General features: G+C 35.8%; 1 protein-coding gene across 1 annotated transcript in view; it reads left to right on the top strand.

Moving 5' to 3' along the window:
* Nucleotides 1–23,458, top strand: part of TPR (translocated promoter region, nuclear basket protein) — a 66,954-nt gene that overhangs the window by 1,962 nt on the left and 41,534 nt on the right. The window contains 18 exon segments of the mRNA XM_017848052.1: nucleotides 818–922; nucleotides 4,522–4,595; nucleotides 7,908–7,974; nucleotides 12,304–12,407; nucleotides 12,747–12,911; nucleotides 13,364–13,391; nucleotides 13,394–13,455; nucleotides 13,874–13,954; nucleotides 14,034–14,121; nucleotides 14,848–14,988; nucleotides 15,385–15,476; nucleotides 15,755–15,952; nucleotides 17,116–17,223; nucleotides 18,138–18,364; nucleotides 19,289–19,452; nucleotides 20,285–20,418; nucleotides 20,758–20,906; nucleotides 22,853–23,015. Coding sequence (XP_017703541.1) covers nucleotides 818–922; nucleotides 4,522–4,595; nucleotides 7,908–7,974; nucleotides 12,304–12,407; nucleotides 12,747–12,911; nucleotides 13,364–13,391; nucleotides 13,394–13,455; nucleotides 13,874–13,954; nucleotides 14,034–14,121; nucleotides 14,848–14,988; nucleotides 15,385–15,476; nucleotides 15,755–15,952; nucleotides 17,116–17,223; nucleotides 18,138–18,364; nucleotides 19,289–19,452; nucleotides 20,285–20,418; nucleotides 20,758–20,906; nucleotides 22,853–23,015 — 2,150 coding nt within the window.

The raw sequence follows: 23,458 nt of genomic DNA, 5'->3' as shown, positions 1-23,458 counted from the left end.
AAAAAAAAAAAAAAAATTTAGCTGTAGGTGGTGGCGGGCGCCTGTTGTCGCTGCTATTCGGGAGGCTGAGGCAGGAGAATGGCGTGAACCCCGGAGGCGGAACTTGCAGTGAGCCGAAATTGCACCACTGCACTCCAGTCTGGAGGACAGAGCAAGACTCCATCTCAAAAAAAATAAAAGTAAAAATAAGTGTAACTGTCAAGCAGAATTGACTTTGAAAATTAGTTCTCTGATCTCAGAGCTGAGTAGTACATTGCATTCTATGTATTAATTTGCACCGTAAATATTGAGTGTCTTACATGTTCCTGATACTATGCTGAGCACGGTATTCAATCCCTTCCCTTGGGAAGTTTACACATTTACGTAAATTTAGTAGTTTTTTTCTTTTAGGGAAATTTTTTACTTCTATAAAAAAAACCTTTTTAAAAAAAAAAAGTTTTTTTTTTTTTTTTTTTTTTTTTTTTTTATCTAAACAGTTTTTTCCTGTTTAATAAATACTTCGTGGTAAGCAGTTTACTGATGTCTGGAGAAAATACTAAGATAAATGAGACATGTTACCTGCCTTGGAGACATTCATTTGTAAAGCCCCTTTTAGGCCTTATTTTTATTTTTATTTTTTGTCATGTAAGTCATTTGGAAATGCTCTAAGTCCTTTTCAGTGCTCAGTCTATTTATCTTTACTCAGATTCTGTTACGTGAAGCCCAGTTCTAGTACTATATCTTAAATTTTAAATTCAAGGTTATTAGAAATAAATAACAGTATTGACAATGTATGTACGTGTGTTTGATTTTGTTGTTTTTTGCTTGTCTGCTGTAGAACAACAGTACTTTGAAATAGAAAAGAGGTTGTCTCACAGTCAGGAGAGACTTGTGCATGAAACCCGGGAGTGTCAAAGCTTGCGGCTTGAGCTAGAGAAACTCAGTAAGTATTTAATTCATCTTTGTAAGTATTCTTGGAGTATTGAAATCTTCAGAGACTCCTTTATATACTTGGGAAACACTTACTAAATATGATGATATTGATTAAGCATCATTGGTTTTTATTATGGTGATATTTTGATTTTTCACTTAGTAGTAAAGATTTTGTAAGAACACAGAACTTAATGGTCAGGAGGCCTGGATTCTTATTCTGATTTTGCTATTAAAAATGCTTTTGCCACATGTAAATCTTAACAGTATCTGATGATTGTTTATAAAATGGCTAGACCCACATATCTGTCTACTTAGCTTTGTAAATCAAATGAGATGAGTTCTTGAAAAATTTTTAAAAAGTGAAAGCGTTATGCAACCAAAGAAGTAGAGAGTGGCTTGTTTTTATGTTGAAGAATCGAAGCCTATTGATTTCATTATATTTATGTTTTAACTTTTTAAATAATTTTTATAAATATCTGTGAATCTCAGGATATTTCCCCTTTAAGGCCTAGTTCCTATAAAAGATTGATAGCTAATCTCTTTCTTAGTTTTCTTACATCATTAAGTTTTAGAAACCTCACAAGATGTTTGAAGGGGTGGCCTGCCCCTCCACACCTGTGGGCGTTTCTCCTTAGGTGGAACGAGAGACTTAAGAAAAGAAATGAGACACAGAGACAAAGTATAGAGAGAGAAAAAGTGGGCCCAGGGGACCCTGCTCACCATACAGAGGACCCATGCCAGCAGTAAGACATATGAATAAAGATCTCTGACATGAATAAGTTTAAGGAAAAGTGCTGTGCCTTGATATGCATATGCAAACATCTCCATAAACCTTTTTAGTGCATAAAGAGCAGCATTGCCACTAGCACGTCCCACCTTTAGCCCTAAGGCAGTTGTCTCCTTTCTCAGTAAACAGAACATACAATAGGGTTTTACACCGAGATGTTCCATTGCCCCTGAGATGTTCCATTGCCCAGGGACGGGCAGGAGACAGATGCTTTTGTCTATCTTAACTGCCAAGAGGCCTTCTTTCCTCTTATACTAGTCCTCCTTAGCACAGACCCTTCATGGGTGACAGACTGGGGGACAATTAGGTCTTTCCCTTCCCACAAGGCCATATTTCAGACTATCACATGGGTGATTTGTTTTATGCGACCACCAGAGCCAGCACCAGAGAAAAGGCAAATAGGCAAGATAAAAAGAAAACTTTATTACGTAGCCAATGTGTAGAAAAGAGGAAGCGAGGTTCACCGGTCTCCCACGGTGGAGGCCAAGGAAGTCGCTCTGGCGTTCTCGGGCGAGGTTCCTGGGTCCGTGTATGAGGAGGGGCCGAGGAAGTTCGCCCCGCGCCCCTGCCGGGAGCGGCTTTTGTGTCTTGGGCTTCGGAGTGGGAGGGCGGTAGGCGGGAGGCGGGCGGGTCAAGGGCCATGCGGTGGTCGCGGCCAGGTAGGTTTTGGTTTTCCTCAGTGGGACGTCATGCTGCGCCTGCGCAGTTGACCTGTGCCTTTCCCAGGCGCGGGAAAGTTGGTGATGAAGAACCCAGAAGTGTGCCATCTTAGTCACCTTTGTTCTTTGTTTCCCTCTCCCTCCGTCCAGACAATGGGGAGAAACCTTGGACAATACCTAGCTTTCCTAGGCAGAGGTCCCAGCGACCTGCAGTGTATGTGTCCCTGGGTACTTGAGATTAAGAGAATGGTGATGACTTTTCACAAGCATACTGCCTTCAGGCACTTGTTTAACAAAGCACACCCTGCACAGCCCCAAATCCTTTAAACCTTGAGTCCCTACAGCACATGTCCCTTGCAAGGACAAGGTTGTGGGTAGGGTCACAGATTAACAGCATCTCAAAATAGAACGAAATGGAGTCTCTTATATCTACTTCCTTCTGTCTGTCTTTCTTTTCCCCACAAGATGTTAAAGATCCTGACATTTCTTAGGAGGATGATATGTCCTGTGCTTTGCTTCTCCCATCCAAGTTCTAACCAGGCCTGACCCTGTTTAGCTTCCAAGATCAGACAAGATGGGGTGCCTTCAGGGTGGTCTGGCTATAGACTACTTCTGATTTAAGAAAGCAAACATCAGAACATTAGGAAAAATCTCTATAGAGGCATAATTAATTTTTTTTTATTTTTATTTTTGGAGACAGAGTCTCACTCTGTTGCCCAGGCCAGAGTGCAGTGGTGCGATCTTGGCTCTCTGCAACCTCTGCCTCATGGGTTCAAGAGATTCTTGTGCCTCAGCCTCCTGAGTAGCTGGGATTACAGGCATGTACCACCAGGTCCAGCTAATTTTTCCATTTTTAGTAGACAGAGTGATTCACCATGTTGGCCAGGCTGGTCTTGAACTCCTGGTGTTGAGTGATTCTCCCGCCTTGGCCTCCCAAAGTGCTGGGATTGCCACCGTCCCTGGCTGGCATAATTAAATGATATTTAATATAGTTCAGTTTTAATATGATTGATGGAGAAGGAACACAGGAAGTTCATAATCAAAGAATGATTAAAATTGCAACTTTCCTTCTTAATGGGTCCATGACCATCAACTATTTAGGTTATAACTTTTTTCAGCTACTTTTGGTACACCTCATTTTAAAAACATAATGTATATGCATACATGTGTGATGGAGCATACATAGCTAGATCTGGTTCATTATCTATGTAGTTTTGCCTAGGCATAATAGAAAGATCTGTTTGGTAGTAGTGCCGAGGAATTTGAGAAAAATGACTGTGAAGACAGCTTTTATGAGATCTGGGAGAAGAGAAAAAGGGAGGAACCTACAGGTATATCAGATACCTTCCTGTGGCATACAGTTAATGTGTGTGTGTGTTTTTATATACTGTGGATCAGTAAGTCTGGAAAGCAGTAAATGTTAAAACAAAATAGAAAATTTAGACACATTTAATGGGGTCCTCTTTAAATAGTAGTTAAGATTATAATTAATTATAATGTATTTGCTTATTAAATTACCAACATGTATTTTAGTGAAATACAGTTTCACAATGTATATTTTGGAAAATTTCAAAATTACATTTTTTCTAGTTAGCCTATGTTTAGAAGAGAAACTGTGTGTAAGGGAAAAGAGCCCATTTTGAGTGGCAATTGAGAAATTGCTAAGTGTATTTTCAAGCATACATTTTTTTCTTTAAAGGCTCTATTTAGAGTGATAAACACGATAGGAATTGCAAATATTCATTATTGTGATTTGCTGTATATACATGTTGTATAGTTTAAATGCTATTTTCTCTCTTGATCCTGCCTTTTTAACTCCATTTTCTTATTGCTAAATACAGTTCACTGTTTCTTATGATATATGTTGACTTAGAAGATGGCATTGAAAAATAAAGGAATTACTAATTGCATATGACTTTCCCCATAAATGTTGGCTAGGATTATTATACATTTGATTTGGAGACAGGATAGCATATTTAAAATTTTGGTCTAGAACACAGTAAATTTTGAATGTATTCAATCATTTGAAATGTAATATGCATGCAATCTTTCTGGGCTTCTGTTTTTTCATTTTTAAAATGTGTAAGGTTGGCAGTTGCATAAGAATACTCATTGCAAGTTTTAAGCAAATGTGTATGTATTCATAAAATTCCTTTTATCCAGGCAATCAGCTGAAGGCACTAACTGAGAAAAACAAAGAACTTGAAATTGCTCAGGATCGCAATATTGCCATTCAGGTAAGAGATATTTCTTTGAATAAGCTCATTGCAGACATGTTATTTGAAGAGACATTCTATTCTGATTGTTTATCAGTTATTAGTCCATGGGAAGATGTAACTGATGTCCTCTTAGGAGAAGCTACCGACAAAAGTAAGTATATATAAATTCCTTAATTGGATCTATGTTTTATTGATAGATTGGACATTTCTTTTACTCAACAGAAATTGTCTGTTGAATGCTTACTGTAGTCCAGGTATTATACCAAATGTGATACAGTTGGGGATTTGGGTGAATCCACATTGGTAATCATTTCTTTAGGGTAGTTTTATAAGAATAACAGTTTGAATATGATCACAGGGATTGCTGACAAATTTGTTAATTACAGTGGTCACATGCAGTTATTTTTTAACCAGATACAACTTTATACTTTTGCCATTGCTTTTTTAAAATTTGCATTTTATTTGCTGTTAAAAGATAATTTCTTCAAATTTCTGAAGGGAAAAAAAAATTTACTTCCAAAATCTGAATAGGAGCAAAAAAGCCTCGTAATATACCTAGAAAGGCTTTGTAAGAAATGTATTTATATGAAGAAAAACTCAATACCCAGTAAAACTCAAATACTTTTCTGAAAACTGTGAGAATATACCTTTATAAATGAAGATATTGCAAATTTCTGGATGGAAATGGTTTCCAAATTAATGTGTTGGTAATACATTTTAACTCTTAAGTCCAAGTCAGATAGCCAGAAACTTGTTAATGTAGTTCTAAAGATGATTGGGGAAAAAAAAGCATAGTGTAGCTAGGATGCTTCTAAAAAAGGAAGTATCAGTTTAAAAGTACTTGCATAGCCACATATGCAAATGTTTTATAAAGTTATGGTTATTAAAATATTACAATGCTGATGTAAGAATCAATACAGAGAATAAAAGGCAGTCCAGAAATAAAACCCAATACGGAGGTTCTTAATCTTTTGGAAAGAAAGCAGAGCTGTCACAAAATCTTTATAAATCTTATAAAAACTATGAATCTGTAGCCCAAGAAAATAGTGTGCACACAGTCACATAAAATTTTGCAGGAAAAAAATCCGTGAAGCAACTTAAAAAGTAATAGAAATTATTTAACTGCTTGATGGCTGAAAAAAAGAAACAAAACTTTTTCACTAAGATCCAATGGAAGGCCGGGATGCACTCGCCACTTGTATTCAGTATAGTACTGGAAGTACCAGCCAGAGCAATCAGACGAGGAAATAAAATGCACTCAAATTGGAAAGGAAGAAATAAAATTATCTCTACTTATAGATTATATGATCCTATATGTAGAAAACCTCAAAAGATTCCACAAAAACCTGTCGGAGCTAATAAGTAAATTTATACAGTTGCAGGATACAAAATCAATATTAAAAAATCTTGTAGCATTTCTATACACAAATAATGACCTAGCTGAAAAAGAAATCGAGAAAACAATTTCATTAGGGTACCATCAAAAAACCATAGGGCCGGGCGCGGTGGCTCAAGCCTGTAATCCCAGCACTTTGGGAGGCCGAGACGGGCGGATCACAAGGTCAGGAGATCGAGACCATCCTGGCTAACACGGTGAAACCCCGTCTCTACTAAAATACAAAAAACTAGCCGGGCGAGGTGGCGGTGCCTGTAGTCCCAGCTACTCGGGAGGCTGAGGCAGGAGAATGGCGTGAACACAGGAGGTGGAGCTTGCAGTGAGCTGAGATCTGGCCACTGCACTCCAGCCTGGGTGACAGAGCGAGACTCCGTCTCAAAAAAAAAAAAAAAAACAAAAACCAAAAAACAACCTAGGAATAAATTTAACCTGGGAGGTGAAAGATTCGTATACTAAAAATGATATAACATTGATGAAAGAAATTGAAGATGCAAATAATTGGAAAGATATCCCATACTCATAGGTAAGAAGAATTCATATTGCCATAATGTCCACACTATATAAAGTGGTATAAAGATTCAGCCCAATCCTGTCAGAATTCCAGTGGCACTCTTCACAGAAATAGAAAAAAAAAAATCTAAAGTTCTGATGGAATCAGTTTAAAAATCCTGAATAACCAAAGCAATACTGAGCAAGAAAAACAAAGTTGGAGGCATCATACTTCATGATTTAGAAAATTGTTATAAAACTATAATAATCCAAATAGTACAGTACTGACATAAAAGCAGAAACATGACCAATGGAATAGAGAGCCCAGAAATCAATCCAAACATATGGTCAACTAATTTCAACAAGGGTGCCAAGAAGATACAAAGGAGACGAGATTTTCTCCTCATTAATGGTGTTGGGAAAACTGGATTTCCACATTTGAAGAAATGAGTGTTGGATGTTTGTACATCATATACCAAAATCAAGCCAAGATGGATGAACGATCTAAATGTGAGATCTGAAGCCATAAAACTCAGAGAAGTGAACATAGGGGAAAGATTCTTGACATTGTCCTTGGTAATGATTGTTTGGATATCACATCAGTAGTTCAAGCTGCAAAAAGAAAGAAATGGAGCTATATCAAATTAAAAAGTTCCTACACAGGAAGCAAGAATATTAAAAGGCAACCTACAGTTCTGGCATCGGTAGCTTGAGATTGGTATTTCTCAAAAGCATATAAATTGCCATTGTCTTGCTGGGAAGCAGTTTGACAAGTTTTTTGGTTTTTTGTTTTTGAGACAGGGTCTCGCTCTGTCACTCAGGCTAGAGTGCAGTGATGCAGTCTCAGCTCACTGCAACCTCCACCTCCCGGGCTCAAATGATCATCCCACCTCAGCTTCCTGAGTAGGTGGGACCGCAGGCACATGCCACCATGCCTGGCTGTTTTTTTCTTCTTGTAGAGGTGGGGTTTTGCCATGTTGCCCAAGCTGGTCTCCAACTCCTAGATTCAAATGATCCATCCAGCTTGATTTCCCGAAGTGCTGTGATTACAGGCATGAGCTACTGCACCCGGCTGACAAAATGTATTAGTTTTAAGTAATTCAATTTTTAGAAATCTTTCTTGAAAAATAGTTTGAGCTAAGGTGTAAATACAGTGATATTCTAAGTTATTAGGACATTTCCATGTGACTAAAAGAGATATGAGAAAATTTTCATAAGCCTCGTAAAATGTTTTAAAATCCAAAACTTAAATAGAAACATTGGAATTATGGATATTTTAATTTTTTGATGTGTAAGTTATAAGAGAAAGCCAATCATTTAAACTGCAGCTGATGTTAACTAAAGTGACAATTCTATGTTCACTTTCCTGTATTGCTCTACTTGATTTTCTTATTACTCCTTTATTATGACAGACCCCAATTTACAAGAACAAAGGCAAGAATTAGAAGGCTGAGGAAAGAGACTTAATTAGAACCAATGAGAGACTATCTCAAGAACTTGAATACTCAACAGGTATGAAGAAGTGCTTTTAGCTTTTAGTTCCATTGCTTTATTTTTCTTCTGATAGTGCTAGGAGTTAATGCTCAGCCCATTTCTGTTGCTGATTTTTTTTGTTATGGTTGAGGATAGAGTTGTAATATCCTATTATTTCTCATACTCATTTATCTTTAAATCATTATCAGGTGTTTAAAGAAGCGTCTAGAAAGTGCAACAAATGAAGAACTACTTCTCAAAGAAGTTGTAATTTGGACCAAATTTTACATGCAAAGATTTTTACTACAATGCTATACATAATATCAAATTGGAAGCACTTTAAATGTTCATTTGCAAAGGCTGAACTACTGTTCTTCATTTCATATGGACATCCTTACTATATAATAAGCATGCAATATAAGAACCTATACTCAGCTCATATTTATAAACAAATTGAAGGAGGCAGGGACATAAAATACATGAACATAGACTATAGTATATAATACAACTGATGTAGTCAGGTGAACTTGACTCTGAAGCAGTTAATGGTAAGAAGTTTCCTTTGGTGGCCGGGCATGATGGCTGATGCCTGTAATCCCAGCACTTTGGGAGGCCAAGGCGGGTGGATCATGAGGTCAGAAGTCCAAGAGCAGCCTGGCCAAGATGGTAAAACCCCATCTCTACTAAAAATAACAAAAATTAGCTGGTCATGGTGGCACGCATCTATAATCCCAGCTACTTGGAAGGCTGAGGCAGAGAATTGCTGAAACCCAGGAGGTGGAGGTTGCAGTGAGCCAAGATTGTGTCACTGCACTCCAGCCTGGGCAACAGAGCGAGACTCTGTGTTAAAAAAAAGAAAAGAAGTTTTGGGGTCCTTTTTTGTGTGGTTTTTGAAACCTTTTTATTTCTATAAAAGAAAGAATTTTCAGATATTTATATCATTATACAATAATATTCCATTAGTTAAGTATACTTTCCCAGTCTCGCAAGAGTTCCTTCAAAATACTTGCTGAATGTGTTGATCAACAAGTGGTAGTTACAATTAAAAGAATTTGTAAAATCTATATATTTAATAGGTAGTTTTAAAAAAATGTACATTCTATAATGAGTAGAAGGTTTTATATTTATCATTGCCTTTTAGCTTAATGGTTATTTATAAAATTTTAATGAATCTTTGGATATATGTCAGGAAAATTAAAGTTAATGTTGAATATTTAACTTACTTAAGATACTATATTTAAAATAAAGAAACTTGGATAATTCACAGGTTTGGATACACAAATTTCAATTTTTTGTCATCTATTTGTAGAAATTGAATTTGTAATTAACTATGGCAGAAACAAGTTAAAATAAGGGAGTGGAGAACTACAGTTGACCCTTAAACAACACAGTGGTTAGGGCTGTTGATCCCCCCGGTTGAAAATTTATGTGTAACTTTTGACTCCCCAAAAACTACTGCTGTTAACTAGAAATAACTTACCAATAACATACACAACAGATTGTCATACATTTTGTTTGTGATCTGTATTACTGTGCTGCTTTAATAAAGTAAGCTAGAGAAAAAAAATGTTAAGAAAATCATAAGGAAGAGAAAATACATTTACTGTTCATTAATTGGAAATGGATCATCACAACCATCTTCATCCTCCTTGTCATTAACATTACCTAGGCTGAAGAATAGGGGTTGGTCTTGCTGGCTCAGGTGCCAAAGGTAGAAGTGGGAGGCAGGAGAGGGAGGCACACTCAATGTAACTTTCCTTCCACCATTTGCTACAGTTTCAGTGCCCATATAAGAAAACGGTCTATGTCATAAAAGAAATCAAAAGCAGTCTTGGGTAATCAGAACCCTTCCGCCAGATAGTCTGTTATCAATTTGTTTTCTGACACTGCTAGTTCTACATTCTTTTTCCTCATTGTCTCGCACTGGTTTTGAAGCACTCATCTCCATCCAGTCATCTTCTGTTAATTTCTCTGATATGGTATCTGTTAGCTCTTGGATTTCTCCAAGGTCCCTATCTTGAAACCCTTCATCCCACCTTTTTTGCCATATCTACAATCTCTTTCATGATTTCCTTGATTGGCTCTGTTATAAATTTTGTGACATCATGCACAACATCTGGACGGTTTCCTCCAACAGGAATTTATTATTTTAGTCTTGGTGGCTTTCATAACTTTTTCTGTAATAGCGATGGCCTCTTCAATTGTGTTATCCTTTAAAATTTTCATGGTATTTTCTCTGTTGGGGTACTCTTCCACAGTGTTAACATTTTTTTTTCACAAGATACCGTCTCTATTGAGCCGTAAAGGTCCTTATGACCCCTGATCTAAAGGCTGAATTAGAAACATGTTTGGGAGCAAGTAGACTGCTTTGACACCTTTCATGTTGAACTCCTGGGTTCTGGGGCCAGGGACAGTGTCTAAAATCAAAAGAACTTTAAAGGTAGCCCCTTGCCCTGGCATGGTGGCATATGCCTGTAATCCCAGCACTTTGGGAGGCCGAGGCAGGTGGCTCACCTGAGGTCAGGAGTTTGAGACCAGCCTGGCCAACATGGCAAAACCCCATCTCTACTAAAAATACAAAAATTAGCTGGGCGTGGTGGTATTCGCCTGTAGTCCCAGCTGCTCGGGAGGCTCATGTGAGAATTGTGTGAACCAGGGAGGCGGAGGTTGCAGTGAGCCGAGATTGCACCCCTGCACTCCATCCTGGGGGATAGAGCAAGACTGTCTCCAAAAAAAAAAAAAGGCAAGGTACTTTCTGACTTCAGGGACAAAGCATGAGTGGAACCAGTTCAGAGAAAGGGGTCTCTCATTGTCCAGGTCTTCTTCTTGTGTAACCAAAAGACAGGCAGCTGGTGTTTATCTTTTTCCTTTGGGCCCTGGGGTTAACAGCTTTATAAATAAGGGCAGTCCTTATCATAAACCTGACTGCATTTGTGCAACATGGTAGAGTTAGCCTATCCCTTCCTGCCCTAATCCTGGTGCTCCCTTCTCTTTCTTACTAATAAATATCTTTCGTGGCATTTTTTTTTTTTCCAGAATGGGACACTTCCATCTGCATTGAAAACCTGGTGCAGGCATATAACCTTTCTCATGGTTTTCTTAAGAGCATCTGCTATTTCTTGGTTGACAGAACGTGCTTCTTCTGTTTTCTTGACTTTCCTTTAAGTCAAACCTCTTTCTAAAATTATCAAACCATCCTTTGCCGGCATTAAAATCTCCAGCTTTAGATCCGTCACCTTCCTTTTGCTTTAAATTGTCATATTATAATTGCTTTACCTCGAATCATATTAGAGTCTATAGGTATGTGATAGCAATCCTGCACCCCATAAAAGCTGCATTTTCAATACGAGATAGGAAGGTACTTTGCAGAAATGCACTTTTTGTGCTTGCTGGAGTAGCTGCAGTGATGGCTTTACGAATTTTCTCCCTTTTTTTTTTTTTTTTTTTTTTTCAAAAAAACGGTCCTTATACGGGATTCATTCGTCTTGAAATGGTGGGTAACCATAGCTGCAGTCCTCAATCTATGGTACATATCAAGCAATTCAACTCTTTAAAATATTGTCATGACATTTCTCTGCTTCTTAGAAGCACTTCCAGCATCACTTGTGGCACTTCTTATGGATCCCATGTTGTTATTCAAGGTTTATGGTATTGCACTAAACACGATGACAAATATGCAAAAACTTCAAAAGATTTCAAGGTTTATGGTATTGCACTAAACACAATGACAAATATGCAAAAACTTCAAAAGATTACTATTTTATGCATTATGCAATTTACTAGAGAGAAACTGCTCACGTTAGAGTCACACAGCATTCTATACAGATACTCAAAACACTTGAGCTTACTGCAGTAGTATCAGGTGGCTATGAAAGTATTACAGTAATACAGTATGACATTTATGCAGTTATGGTTTAATAAAGCATCTTTACATTTGTTTATATTTCTGTTGATTACAGATGAGGTTGTGTACTGTTTGTATAACTTTTGATAAAATTTTTAAGTTTGTTTTGTAGATTTGTGCATATCTTAATGGTAGTAAATGATAAAATACACTAATATCTACATATATTTTATACACTTACTGTAGGCTTTTTCTTAGTTTGTTTCCATTTCTGGGCTGCCTGGATTGGTCTGTGGTCTCTGAGGTTTTCAAATTGTTGTAAGTTTTTGGGAAAAAGGTCCAATATATTTATTGAAGAAAATATGAATGGAAGTGAATCTGCACAGTTCCAAACTCTGTTATTGAAGGGCTAGCTGTGCATACTTTGTATTAAAGGTTTATATTCCTAGAAATATATTTTTGATATTTGGTTCCCCTGGGTGTTAATTAGTCATTATTTTTTAATTCTCTTTTCACCATTCTAGAGGATGTTAAACGTCTAAATGAAAAACTAAAAGAAAGCAATACAACAAAGGGTGAACTTCAGTTAAAATTGGATGAACTTCAAGCATCTGATGTTTCTGTTAAGGCAAGTAACAGATGATTCCTAATGCATAAACTGTAGCTTTTGATTAAAACTCACCTAAATTAAATTTCAAATACAGGCAATAAAGTAATTAAAAGCTGCGTTTTGTTTTGTTTTAATGTCAGAAAATTAAGCATTAGGACAATTCTATTTCAACTGTTTTACTTGTTTGAAATTTAAGTTTGTTGCAGTTCTTAATGTTTTCTAGTTAAGAATCTGTGCAAATACTTAATTTCTGTTTTGAAATAAAATTCTGCTTGTGTCCCTTAGCTACAGACAAAATCTTTTGAATAATCGTATATCTTCTTTAACTGTAGATGTTATTTTCTTGGATTTCTTTAGTATCGAGAAAAACGCTTGGAGCAAGAAAAGGAATTGCTGCATAGTCAGAATACATGGCTGAATACAGAGTTGAAAACCAAAACTGATGAACTTCTGGCCCTTGGAAGAGAAAAAGGGAATGAGATTCTAGAGCTTAAATGTAATCTTGAAAATAAAAAAGAGGAGGTAAGTTAGTAAAATTGTTTTTCTTCATGTTGAGTATAACTTAACATTTGTGTGTTAGTTTATTAAATATGTATTCAGTATTGTGTACCTGATTAGTTGTAAGATTAGTGGTTAAATGTGAATAATGCATTAACATTTGGCATAGGAAATCAACCAATTGCATTTGCATAAAAAATTTAAGATTCTTTGCTGAATCTGGATAATATCTACTGTCTTATGATGTATCTTTCCTAAAATATGTGTTTGTTTAAGAAGTGGTGATAAATTTTTGTGAGCTAAATCTAAACATTGTTCTGTGAGCAGTTATTCTTAGTTTTCTTAAATATGCATATTTTAATTGCTTTTCAGGTGGGGAGGGGAGTTACTCAGCTTTTCCTTAGCAGCATAAACCTCGTGTCAGTGTAATTTCAGTTAATATGACATCCTTTCCCCTGCTCTATGTTTTGTTTTAGGTTTCTAGACTGGAAGAACAAATGAATGGCTTAAAACATCGAATGAACATCTTCAAAAGCATGTGGAGGATCTGTTGACCAAATTAAAAGAGGTATATATGACCATTAGAAAGTCTTTTTTACAAAATATTAAATAACTTATGAATCTGTTATTTCACAAAATGATGTCATGTTTTAACCTCTCCTTGACTCCATAAAACAGTGAGAGTACTACTACTTCCATATGCTGTAGCTAGGCTAAAATAGAGTGAGAAATAGCAATTATATGTTATATCGAAAATACTATCAAAAAAATGAGTATGGGTTAATTTTTTTGTTTAATTATTTTACTTTGAATTTAAAATATCAGTAATATTTATTTATTTATCTTTGTCATGAAGACCGATTTGGATTTGAGTGTTTTAGATTTAGCTCTTACTTTACAAAAATGGAATTTTTCATCTTGTCATTTGATAAGCATTCTAAATTTAGTTCAAAGTAGACTGCTATAATTGGGCTATATTTTTTCAGGCCAAGGAACAACAGGCCAGTATGGAAGAGAAATTCCACAATGAATTAAATGCACACATAAAACTTTCTAACTTGTACAAGGTAAATATCCCACCACACATGTTAGTATCTAAATGTTGCATTGTTGACTGTTAGGTAACTTTTTAAGATTAACTTTTAGAGTGCCGCTGATGACTCAGAAGCAAAGAGCAATGAACTAACCCGGGCAGTAGATGAACTACACAAACTTTTGAAAGAAGCTGGTGAAGGTAAGTGTTTTAGATTATGCGAACATTATTTTGTTATTATACTCTTTTTTCTTTTACCCTTGTTTTGTATAGATTATTGGATTTAGGTGTTAGACTTTATTTGGGATGAAATTAGGTACAGAAGAAAGAACTTTGGATTATGAAATTCAGAATTATATCTTAAGCAAAAGTAAGTTTATGTATTTTGAAAATACAGACAGCAGGGGTTTTGTTTTCATCTAATAATCTTGTATAATTTCCTGATTTCTAATCAGAAAGTTTTCTTTTTTGGAACATTTACTCTGATTAAGTATGTTTGAGTACTCTATGAATAAGACATCCTCGTCTGCAGCCATCTTGCATTTTGTAAAGTCTTTTACTTTCCGGTCAAATTGTGCGTTTTTCGCAGCTGGTGCGACGATTACTTTATGGTCGTCTTTTCCAATAATTTCCTTTGCTTAGGATTAAAGATCAAAATCGAAATCAAAGATATGCCTAGAACCACTTTTTACCCTTTGGGTTTCCTTATTTTCATTGTGGGTAAGAGACATCAAAAGGAGAAACACCAGGCCAAGACAATTGCAAAATTATAAGTAGAGCAAGAACTTTCGATAGATACTGTCAGCTGAAGCCTCTCTAGAAATTTAATATTATCTGCTCAGGGGAGAAGTGACTGATCTGTTGCATTTTGTAAACTAAAATTTTAACTGTATGTTTGAATATTTGGTCTTTAAAATTGTTTTTTAGCCAACAAAGCAATACAAGATCATCTTCTAGAGGTGGAGCAATCCAAAGATGAAATGGAAAAAGAAATGCTCGAGAAAATAGGGAAACTGGAAAAGGAATTAGAGAATGTAAATGACCTTCTTTCTGCCACAAAACGTAAAGGTATGCCTAATAGATGCTTGTTAGTGACTTGAAATACTACAGCTTTCCTACATAAAAGTCATTTAATTTCATTAATAGTAATTCTCTGTCATGCTGTGATGTAGGAAACTCCATCAAGTTATATTAATAGAATTTGTTTTAAAATTAATACTCTATATCTTTACAGAATCAGGTATATAAATACCATTTGATCACACACAGTCTTGTAAATTCCCAGGTTATTGCGTGATTTTTAGAATTAGATGTGTTACATGACTTTTTGATGTCATATATTTAAAATTTTTATAGGAATTACTATATAATGTACAGTACATGTCATTTATCTTGAAATAATTATTAATAACTTTTAGTTTGGAATTTTACAAAATTATACCAGATGTATATTTGTTGGCACAGGAGCCATATTGTCTGAAGAAGAGCTTGCAGCCATGTCTCCTACTGCAGCAGCTGTAGCTAAGATAGTGAAACCTGGGATGAAACTAACTGAGGTAAGAATGGTATTAAATGTTGTTAAATTATTTTTCTTCAGCAAAGGTATACAAATCTCTTTGAAATTTAATTCTCCCAAAACTTATTTTTAAAATCATCTTAAAATTAATGGATCATTCTAGGAAAGACTTTCTTTAGTTCCTAGTTCTGTGTAACTAACATATAGTAAACATTGCCGTTTTGTGTTAGTGTTAAAGAATGTTTATTATGAAACTAGATAGACTAAACATTTGTGTTGTTGTGGTTAGATTTGAAACAACTCTTCGTCTACTTTCAGCTCTATAATGCTTATGTGGAAACTCAGGATCAGTTGCTTTTGGAGAAACTAGAGAACAAAAGAATTAATAAGTACCTAGATGAAATAGTGAAAGAAGTGGAAGCCAAAGCACCAATTTTGAAACGCCAGCGTGAGGAATATGAACGTGCCCAGAAAGCTGTAGCAAGTTTATCTGTTAAGCTTGAACAAGCTATGAAGGTTGGTTCCATTCCTAAAATTTAGCTGTGGTAACAATACAAATGAGAAATGATTTGCTAGGTATTTTTTTCTTAAGGTAATTGAGTCAGAAAAATCTAAATATGATTTTCAGTAAATACATTTTGAAACTTCTCATTACATTATTAAACACTACTAATCACAAAACATCCTACCTTTAGCAATTTTTATTTCACAATTTTTATATAAAATTAGGAAAGCATTTTAACCTTTTTTAATGCATTTGGTTTTTCCTTAGGATTCTCAACTAGAGAATAATAGCCAAATCTCCTAAGACTGCTCTTCAAATTCAGATAATCTCTGTGTAATAAAACTCTCCTATTATGCCTAATCATTCTTTATCAGACAGTTGTAATAGCCTGCCTAGAAATAATAATATTGTTTGACCATAGGTAGAACTCCCTTTTTTATACCATTTCACAATTTGGCATGTCTCTGTATACATTATTTTGTTATAGCTCCTTTGCTTATTGAAAGTGTTAATGAAATTCATAAAGATTTTTTCCTCTTTTTAAGAGGTACTGATTGAAAAAGAGGTTATACTCTGAATGTTTTGCTTTACGGTACAACTATTAACTACTGAGGGAAATTGTAAAGATTTCTTTAAGTTTTATGGAGGAAATTCAATTAAATGAATTTATATCTACTCTTCTAAACTGATAAATTGTTTTCCTTTTGTTGGAAAAGAATATAAATAAATTATATCCCTATTTCAAAATTAAATCTCTGTTGCTGTTAGAATTTAGAAGTCAGCTGAAATCCAAGTACTTTGTTGTATCAACTGGTTTTTTTCTTCTTCATCAAATGAAATCTAGCAGTCCCGCCTGACTGGGAATAATTGACTTTTTTTTTTTTTTTTTACCAGCAGTGTAGTTTCCAAGAGAGCCCTTGGGTCCAATTAGATCTTCCTTGAATTTATCTCTCTGTTGAAAGTGAGGGTTTTATCTGAAGCTTGTTATTGTCTGAATAAAAAATAATGTGTTCAAATTTATATAGAACTTCTTTTTTAGTGGCTACAATATGGTATAGAATTTTATTTAGTGTATAAGTTGATTACTGGTGGTATTTGAGTATTGCATGTCTTGATTATTTGTATGAATCCTAGAAGGAAGTACAAAATTTTAACTTGAATTTACATTTTAAAGGAGATTCAGCGATTGCAGGAGGATACTGATAAAGCCAACAAGCAGTCATCTGTACTGGAGAGAGATAATCAAAGAATGGAAATACAAATAAAAGATCTTTCACAACAGGTTAGAATTTGTTTTGTTTGTTTTCTTACTTTTAATCCTGACTGCCCAGTAATCTTTGAATCTGTTTGAAGGTATCTAAGATAGAACTACCACGTATGAAAGTCTAATTAGAAATAATACTCAAGCAGAATTGTAGCATTATTGTTTCTTTTCATAGCCCCTCCCTTTTTTCAAATGTTTGATAAATTTTTAAATTATATGTGTTGGTTGTAATAAATGAATAAATAATTCAAAGATAAATAAAAGCTTTCTCCAATTTCTACCCCTCTACCCTCTGAAGTCCCAAAGTGTAGCTAACAGACTGTTGTGTATTTTTTTCACATCCTTCTCTGTGTATGTATATACATGAGCATATATAAACATGTAAGAATTACTTGACTTTACTGAAATAAAATTGGACTGTATGCATTACTCTGACACTTTTTTAACAAGCAAATCGATAAATTTAATGTCTCATTCATATATTTTACCCTAATTTTTATGTGTGTGTGTGCATCCATACAACGCACGAATGTAGAAATTTCACATGAATGGCATTGTATATATGCTTTTTGTTTAAATGTCCATTTTCATGCTCTTCCCTATTATATATACAAAAGCACACACACAAAAAATAGATGTTTATATCTCTGTGGGTTTTATTTGATCATTGTTTTACAAAATGGAGCCATGTTTTGGGAATTGTAATTTGGCTACTTTTAATAAATATCCTTCAATACATACTTAAAAGTAACTTTATTAAAATTTGATTGTTTAGATTTTAATATCTAAGGATACTTTGTTTTTAAAGATAATTTGAGGCAGTACAAGTTGAAGGTTTTATAAGTAATGTTTTAATTTGAAAACTTTCATTCTAAACTTTTCCAGAATTGAAACTAATACTGTTCTATAACATATTAAAACTTTGTTTTTAGATTAGAGTGCTTTTGATGGAACTTGAAGAAGCAAGGGGTAACCACGTAATTCGTGATGAGGAAGTAAGCTCTGCTGATATAAGTAGTTCATCTGAAGTAATATCACAGCATCTAGTATCTTACAGAAATATTGAAGAGCTTCAACAACAAAATCAACGTCTGTTGGTGGCCCTTAGAGAGCTTGGGGAAACCAGAGAAAGAGAAGAACAAGAAACAACTTCATCCAAGTAAGCAGTCGAATACTTCAGCTTGTTGAGCAAACATTTATGAAAACTTCAGCTAGGCTCAGTGTCTCATGCCTATAATCCCAATGTTTTGGGAGGCCTGAATGGGGTATCATTTGAGCCCAGGAGGTCGAGACATAGTGAGACCCTGTCTCTCCAAAAAAAGTTAAAAATTAGCTGGGTGTGGTGGCACATGTCTATAGTCTCAGCTATTCAGGTGGCAGGCTGAGGTGGGAGGATCACTTGAGCCCAGGAGGTTTAGGCTGCAGTGAAGCATGGTCATGCACTGCACTCTAAGTGGGTCGACAGAGTAAGACACTGTTGCCAGCAAAAAAATCTCCTATGTGTCCCTAACAGTGCTAGATACTTGGGATATTGTGATATAGAGAGGAAAGAATTGAGCAACAATACCAAACAAAAAATTTCTACTCCAGGACCTCAGGTTATGGGTGAGACAGATGTAATAAATAGATAATATGATAGGCAAGTAGACAATTTCCATTCAATGTGGTTAGTGCCTATCTGTGGGAGCATAGAGATGAAGGACCTGTCCTAGATTTCAGGGAGCAGACCAGCTTCATGGAGAACCTATATAAGAATTAATCAGAGATTTTTTCAAAACACATGTATAATGCTAGAAGAGGAAGAATGGCTAAGAAAGCAAGAAGACTAGAGTTTGGAGTGAGTGGAACTGATTTAATTTTTACAAACAAATTTTTCAGATTGCATTGGTAAGTATAAGTACCTGAGTCCTGTGTGGTAGGGATTTAAAAAGTGGTTTATAAAATACTCAGCATCAAAAAAAGGATGAGAGAGATGAAAATGGTATGCTTAATGGTAGGCAAAGATGCTTGGTTAGTTACAGTAGAAATTACAATCAGTTAACTCTCAGTTCAGTCCAGTGAAATAGGCTGACTTTTTCTACAGAATCACTGAGCTTCAGCTCAAACTTGAGAGTGCCCTCACTGAACTCGAACAACTCCGCAAATCACGACAGCATCAAATGCAGCTTGTTGATTCCATAGTTCGTCAGCGTGATATGTACCGTATTTTATTGTCCCAAACAACCGGAGTTGCCATTCCATTACATGGTAGGTTTTTATAAAGTTATTTAAAGGAATAATTTAGAAATGTACATTAAGGGATTAATTTTGCAACATAAGCAATAGCTACTCTAATGATGGTAGCTTCACATTTGACTACCATATATGATTGCTTATAACATTCCATCAACTGTAAAACATACCATTATTCTTAGTAATACTACTAAGAAGAAATGCTTTCTGGCTGGGCGCGGTGGCTCAAGCCTGTAATCCCAGCACTTTGGGAGGCCGAGACGGGCGGATCACGAGGTCAAGAGATCAAGACCATCCTGGCTAACACGGTGAAACCCCGTCTCTACTAAAAAATACAAAAAAAAACTAGCCGGGCGAGGTGGCGGGCGCCTGTAGTCCCAGCTACTCGGGAGGCTGAGGCAGGAGAATGGCGTAAACCCGGGAGGCGGAGCTTGCAGTGAGCTGAGATCCGGCCACTGCACTCCAGCCTGGGCCACAGAGCGAGACTCCGTCTCAAAAACAAAAAAGAAGAAATGCTTTCTGTTGAAAAAGGTGCATCTCGGAATCAATGAATTACAGTGTTTATTTTGATTATGTTTTGATGACCAAAACAGATAATATGTTTTAATAAAACATAAATATGGATTATGTCTTAACCCATAAATACTGAGTTATTTCTAATAATCAAAAAAATCTTAATACATTGTTTAGTGGATTCCTTATTTAAAAACTCTTACAAATTTATTATTTCATTTCAATAAGTGTAGCTTGTTTATTTGGTAATAGTGTATTTGCAAAGAACTGTTAGATTAAAACTGATTCATGAACGCCAACAAAGCATTTTATTAGTCTTTTTACTTTCCTGAAGCGTCAAGCTTAGATGATATTTCTCTTGCATCAACTCCAAAACGTCCAAGTACATCACAGACTGTTGCCACTCCTGCTCCAGTACCTGTTATTGAATCAACAGAGGCTATAGAGGCTAAGGCTGCCCTTAAACAGGTAAAGATCACACCTTTGCCCTGGGTTAGGTTTTTAGAGAACACAGTGTAGGGCTGAAACTGGGGTTGGGCCTTCTATAGCGGAGGGTAGTCAAGGGTGAAGGCCAAGTTGAGCTGATTTTCCTGTTGCTGCTAAAAGGAGACCCACTAGTGGTAGTAGGTTTGGGCTAGAGTCTAGGATAAATATTTGTTGGAAGTCTCATGAGTTATAATGAAGGAGAAATCATGTTATGGCTAGAATGAAGCCGATATCACCAATGCGGTTATACAAGATTGCTTGAACGGCTGCTCTGTTGGCGTCTGTTCGAGCATGTCATCAGCCATAATCTCTAATATTTAGTTGCAGGAAATTTTTGAGAACTACAAAAAAGAAAAAGCAGAAAATGAAAAAATACAAAATGAGCAGCTTGAGAAACTTCAAGAACAAGTTACAGATTTGCGATCACAAAATACCAAAATTTCTACCCAGCTAGATTTTGCTTCTAAACGGTAAGTTTTCTTTTGTTTCAAATTAATTAAGTCTAAATTGTGTACTTTACAATTCAAATCATTTAAATTCAAGAGCTAATTTGCAATAGTGTTGCGTTTTTTGTGAACCGTCTTCTAGAATGAGAACCTCTGGTAGTTCATTTTTTTCATATTAATTGAGTCTCTGGGCAGTGCTAAGGGTTTAGCTTGTTTAATAAGTTGAGGCCTGGTGTGATGGCTCACGCCTGTAATCCCAGCACTTTGGGAGGCCGAAGAAGGGGGTTCATTTGTCTCAGGAATTCAAGACCAGCCTGGCCAATATGGTGAAACCCCGTCTCTACTAAAAATATAAAAATTAGCTGAGCGGCAGTGGTGCATGCTTGTAATCTCAGCTACTCAGGAGGCTGAGGCAGGAGAATCACTTGAGCCCAGGAGGCGGAGGTTGTGGTGAGCCGAGATCGGGCCACTGCACTACAGTCTGGGCGAGAGAGTGAGAATCTGTCTCAAAAAAATAAAATAAAATAAAATAGAAAAAAATGAAATGAAATGAAATGATGAAATAAAATGAAATATGAAATGAAATATGAAATGAAATGAAATGAAATAAATGAATAGAAAGTTGAAGTTCATGTGAGGAATGTTGGTAGTTTCCCTTCCTAAGACTGAAGGACCTGTTTCAGTAGGACTTAATTCTTTTATAAATGCACCAGACAATGAGAGAAATGGGAGCAAATTTTATTCCACCTTTTCTGTTCTAGGTAAAAGAGAAGCAAGTGCTATGTAGTTTTAGGAGAATTAATTTTCTTGGTCACATCCAAAGAAATAATACTAAATATTTCATGGTTATTTGTGGTTAGATTCATTGAATACTTGTTAGTTTAGTTTGTTAGGACAGCATTTTTTTTTTTAGTACATGATAAAACCATTTCTGTTTTATAGCAGACAGGATATATATATCTAATGGTTCAGCAACCCCAATTAAAGCCCTTCTTTTTTCTGTGTTGTTACCTCTGGCCAGCCATTATCTAAGCTGTCAAGCACATAAGAAAATAAAACTGAGGATTATAGAAGAAAAGGGATTAGCAAAATCCATCACTAACCCTGTATAATATCTTAATTTGCATACTGCATTGTAGTGGATGTCTGGTGTTATCAATATTGTATTGGCATTATTTTAAATATAATTGATGTTTTTTAAATAAAATTAGAAAGTTATTTAGCATGAAATACTTTGTTTATTTAGAACTTGGACTACTACATTTGGAATTGGGAAAAAAGAATGAAGGTTTTACCTTATTACACAAGCCACTTTTTCATGAATCATAAAATTAACCCCTTTCCCATTTAGAAAAAAAAAAGTGCAACTTGTTGCCAGTGCTCATTCAATTTTACGTAAGCATGTTGTTTGAGGTTAAGACAAATCTGACAGATTTTCAGTGTGAAAATAAAATATACAAACTGTTCCTGGAGTTATTTCTAAAGAGAACTCAATGTAACAGAAGTATATATGATGTTACATTAGGATTAGAGACAATATTCTCAGGGCAATTGGGGACATAGGTTAAGCTATTGTGAAATTTCTTCAAGGAATTAAGCTAGGATATCATTTCAGTTACTTATAGAATTACTTTTTTCGGCCGGGCGCGGTGGCTCAAGCCTGTAATCCCAGCACTTTGGGAGGCCGAGACGGGCGGATCACGAGGTCAAGAGATCGAGACCATCCTGGCTAACACGGTGAAACCCCGTCTCTACTAAAATAAAAAAAAAAAAAAAAAAACTAGCCAGGCGAGGTGGCGGCGCCTGTAGTCCCAGCTACTCTGGAGGCTGAGTCAGGAGAATGGCGTGAACCCGGGAGGCGGAGCTTGCAGTGAGCTGAGATCTGGCCACTGCACTCCAGCCTGGGTGACAGAGCGAGACTCCGTCTCAAAAAAAAAAAAAAAAAAAAAGAATTACTTTTTTCATACCAGTTATGAAATGCTGCAAGATAACGTTGAAGGATATCGTCGAGAAATAACATCACTTCATGAGAGAAATCAGAAACTCACTGCCACGACTCAAAAGCAAGAACAGATTATCAATACGATGACTCAAGATTTGAGAGGAGCAAATGAGAAGCTAGCTGTCGCAGAAGTAAGTCCAGTATCCCTTATCCGACTTGCATTATAAGTTGCATTTGACATTTGTTTAGTTTTTACTTTGAATTTTACTCACTGATAGGACTTAGGTATTTAAGAAGTTTATAGATTACATCCAAATAATTAATACGTTGTCTGCAAATAGCCAATGTGCGTTAGTGGGGTGATTGTTTCTATTAAGATAGAAAAGGGAAAGGAATTTGTTTTTCTCCTGGACTAAGATTTACTCACAAGTCTTGTATTTCAAATTAAATTTGTAGGTCAGTGTTTGGTTCTAACAATGACAATTTTTTTTTTTTTTTTTTTTTTTTTTTTTTTTTTTTTTTTTTTTTTTTGAGACAGAGTCTCCCTCTGTCACCCAGGCTGGAGTGCAGTGGTGCTATCTCGGCTCATTGTAAGCTCCATCTCCCAGGTTCACGCAATTTTCCTGCCTCAGCC

This window comes from Rhinopithecus bieti, unplaced genomic scaffold (assembly GCF_001698545.2).
Source record: "Rhinopithecus bieti isolate Rb0 unplaced genomic scaffold, ASM169854v2 scaffold_27006, whole genome shotgun sequence".
Lineage (NCBI taxonomy): Eukaryota > Metazoa > Chordata > Mammalia > Primates > Cercopithecidae > Rhinopithecus > Rhinopithecus bieti.
The sequence above is the reverse complement of the archived record's forward strand: the minus strand, read 5'-3'. Positions and strand labels throughout refer to the sequence as shown.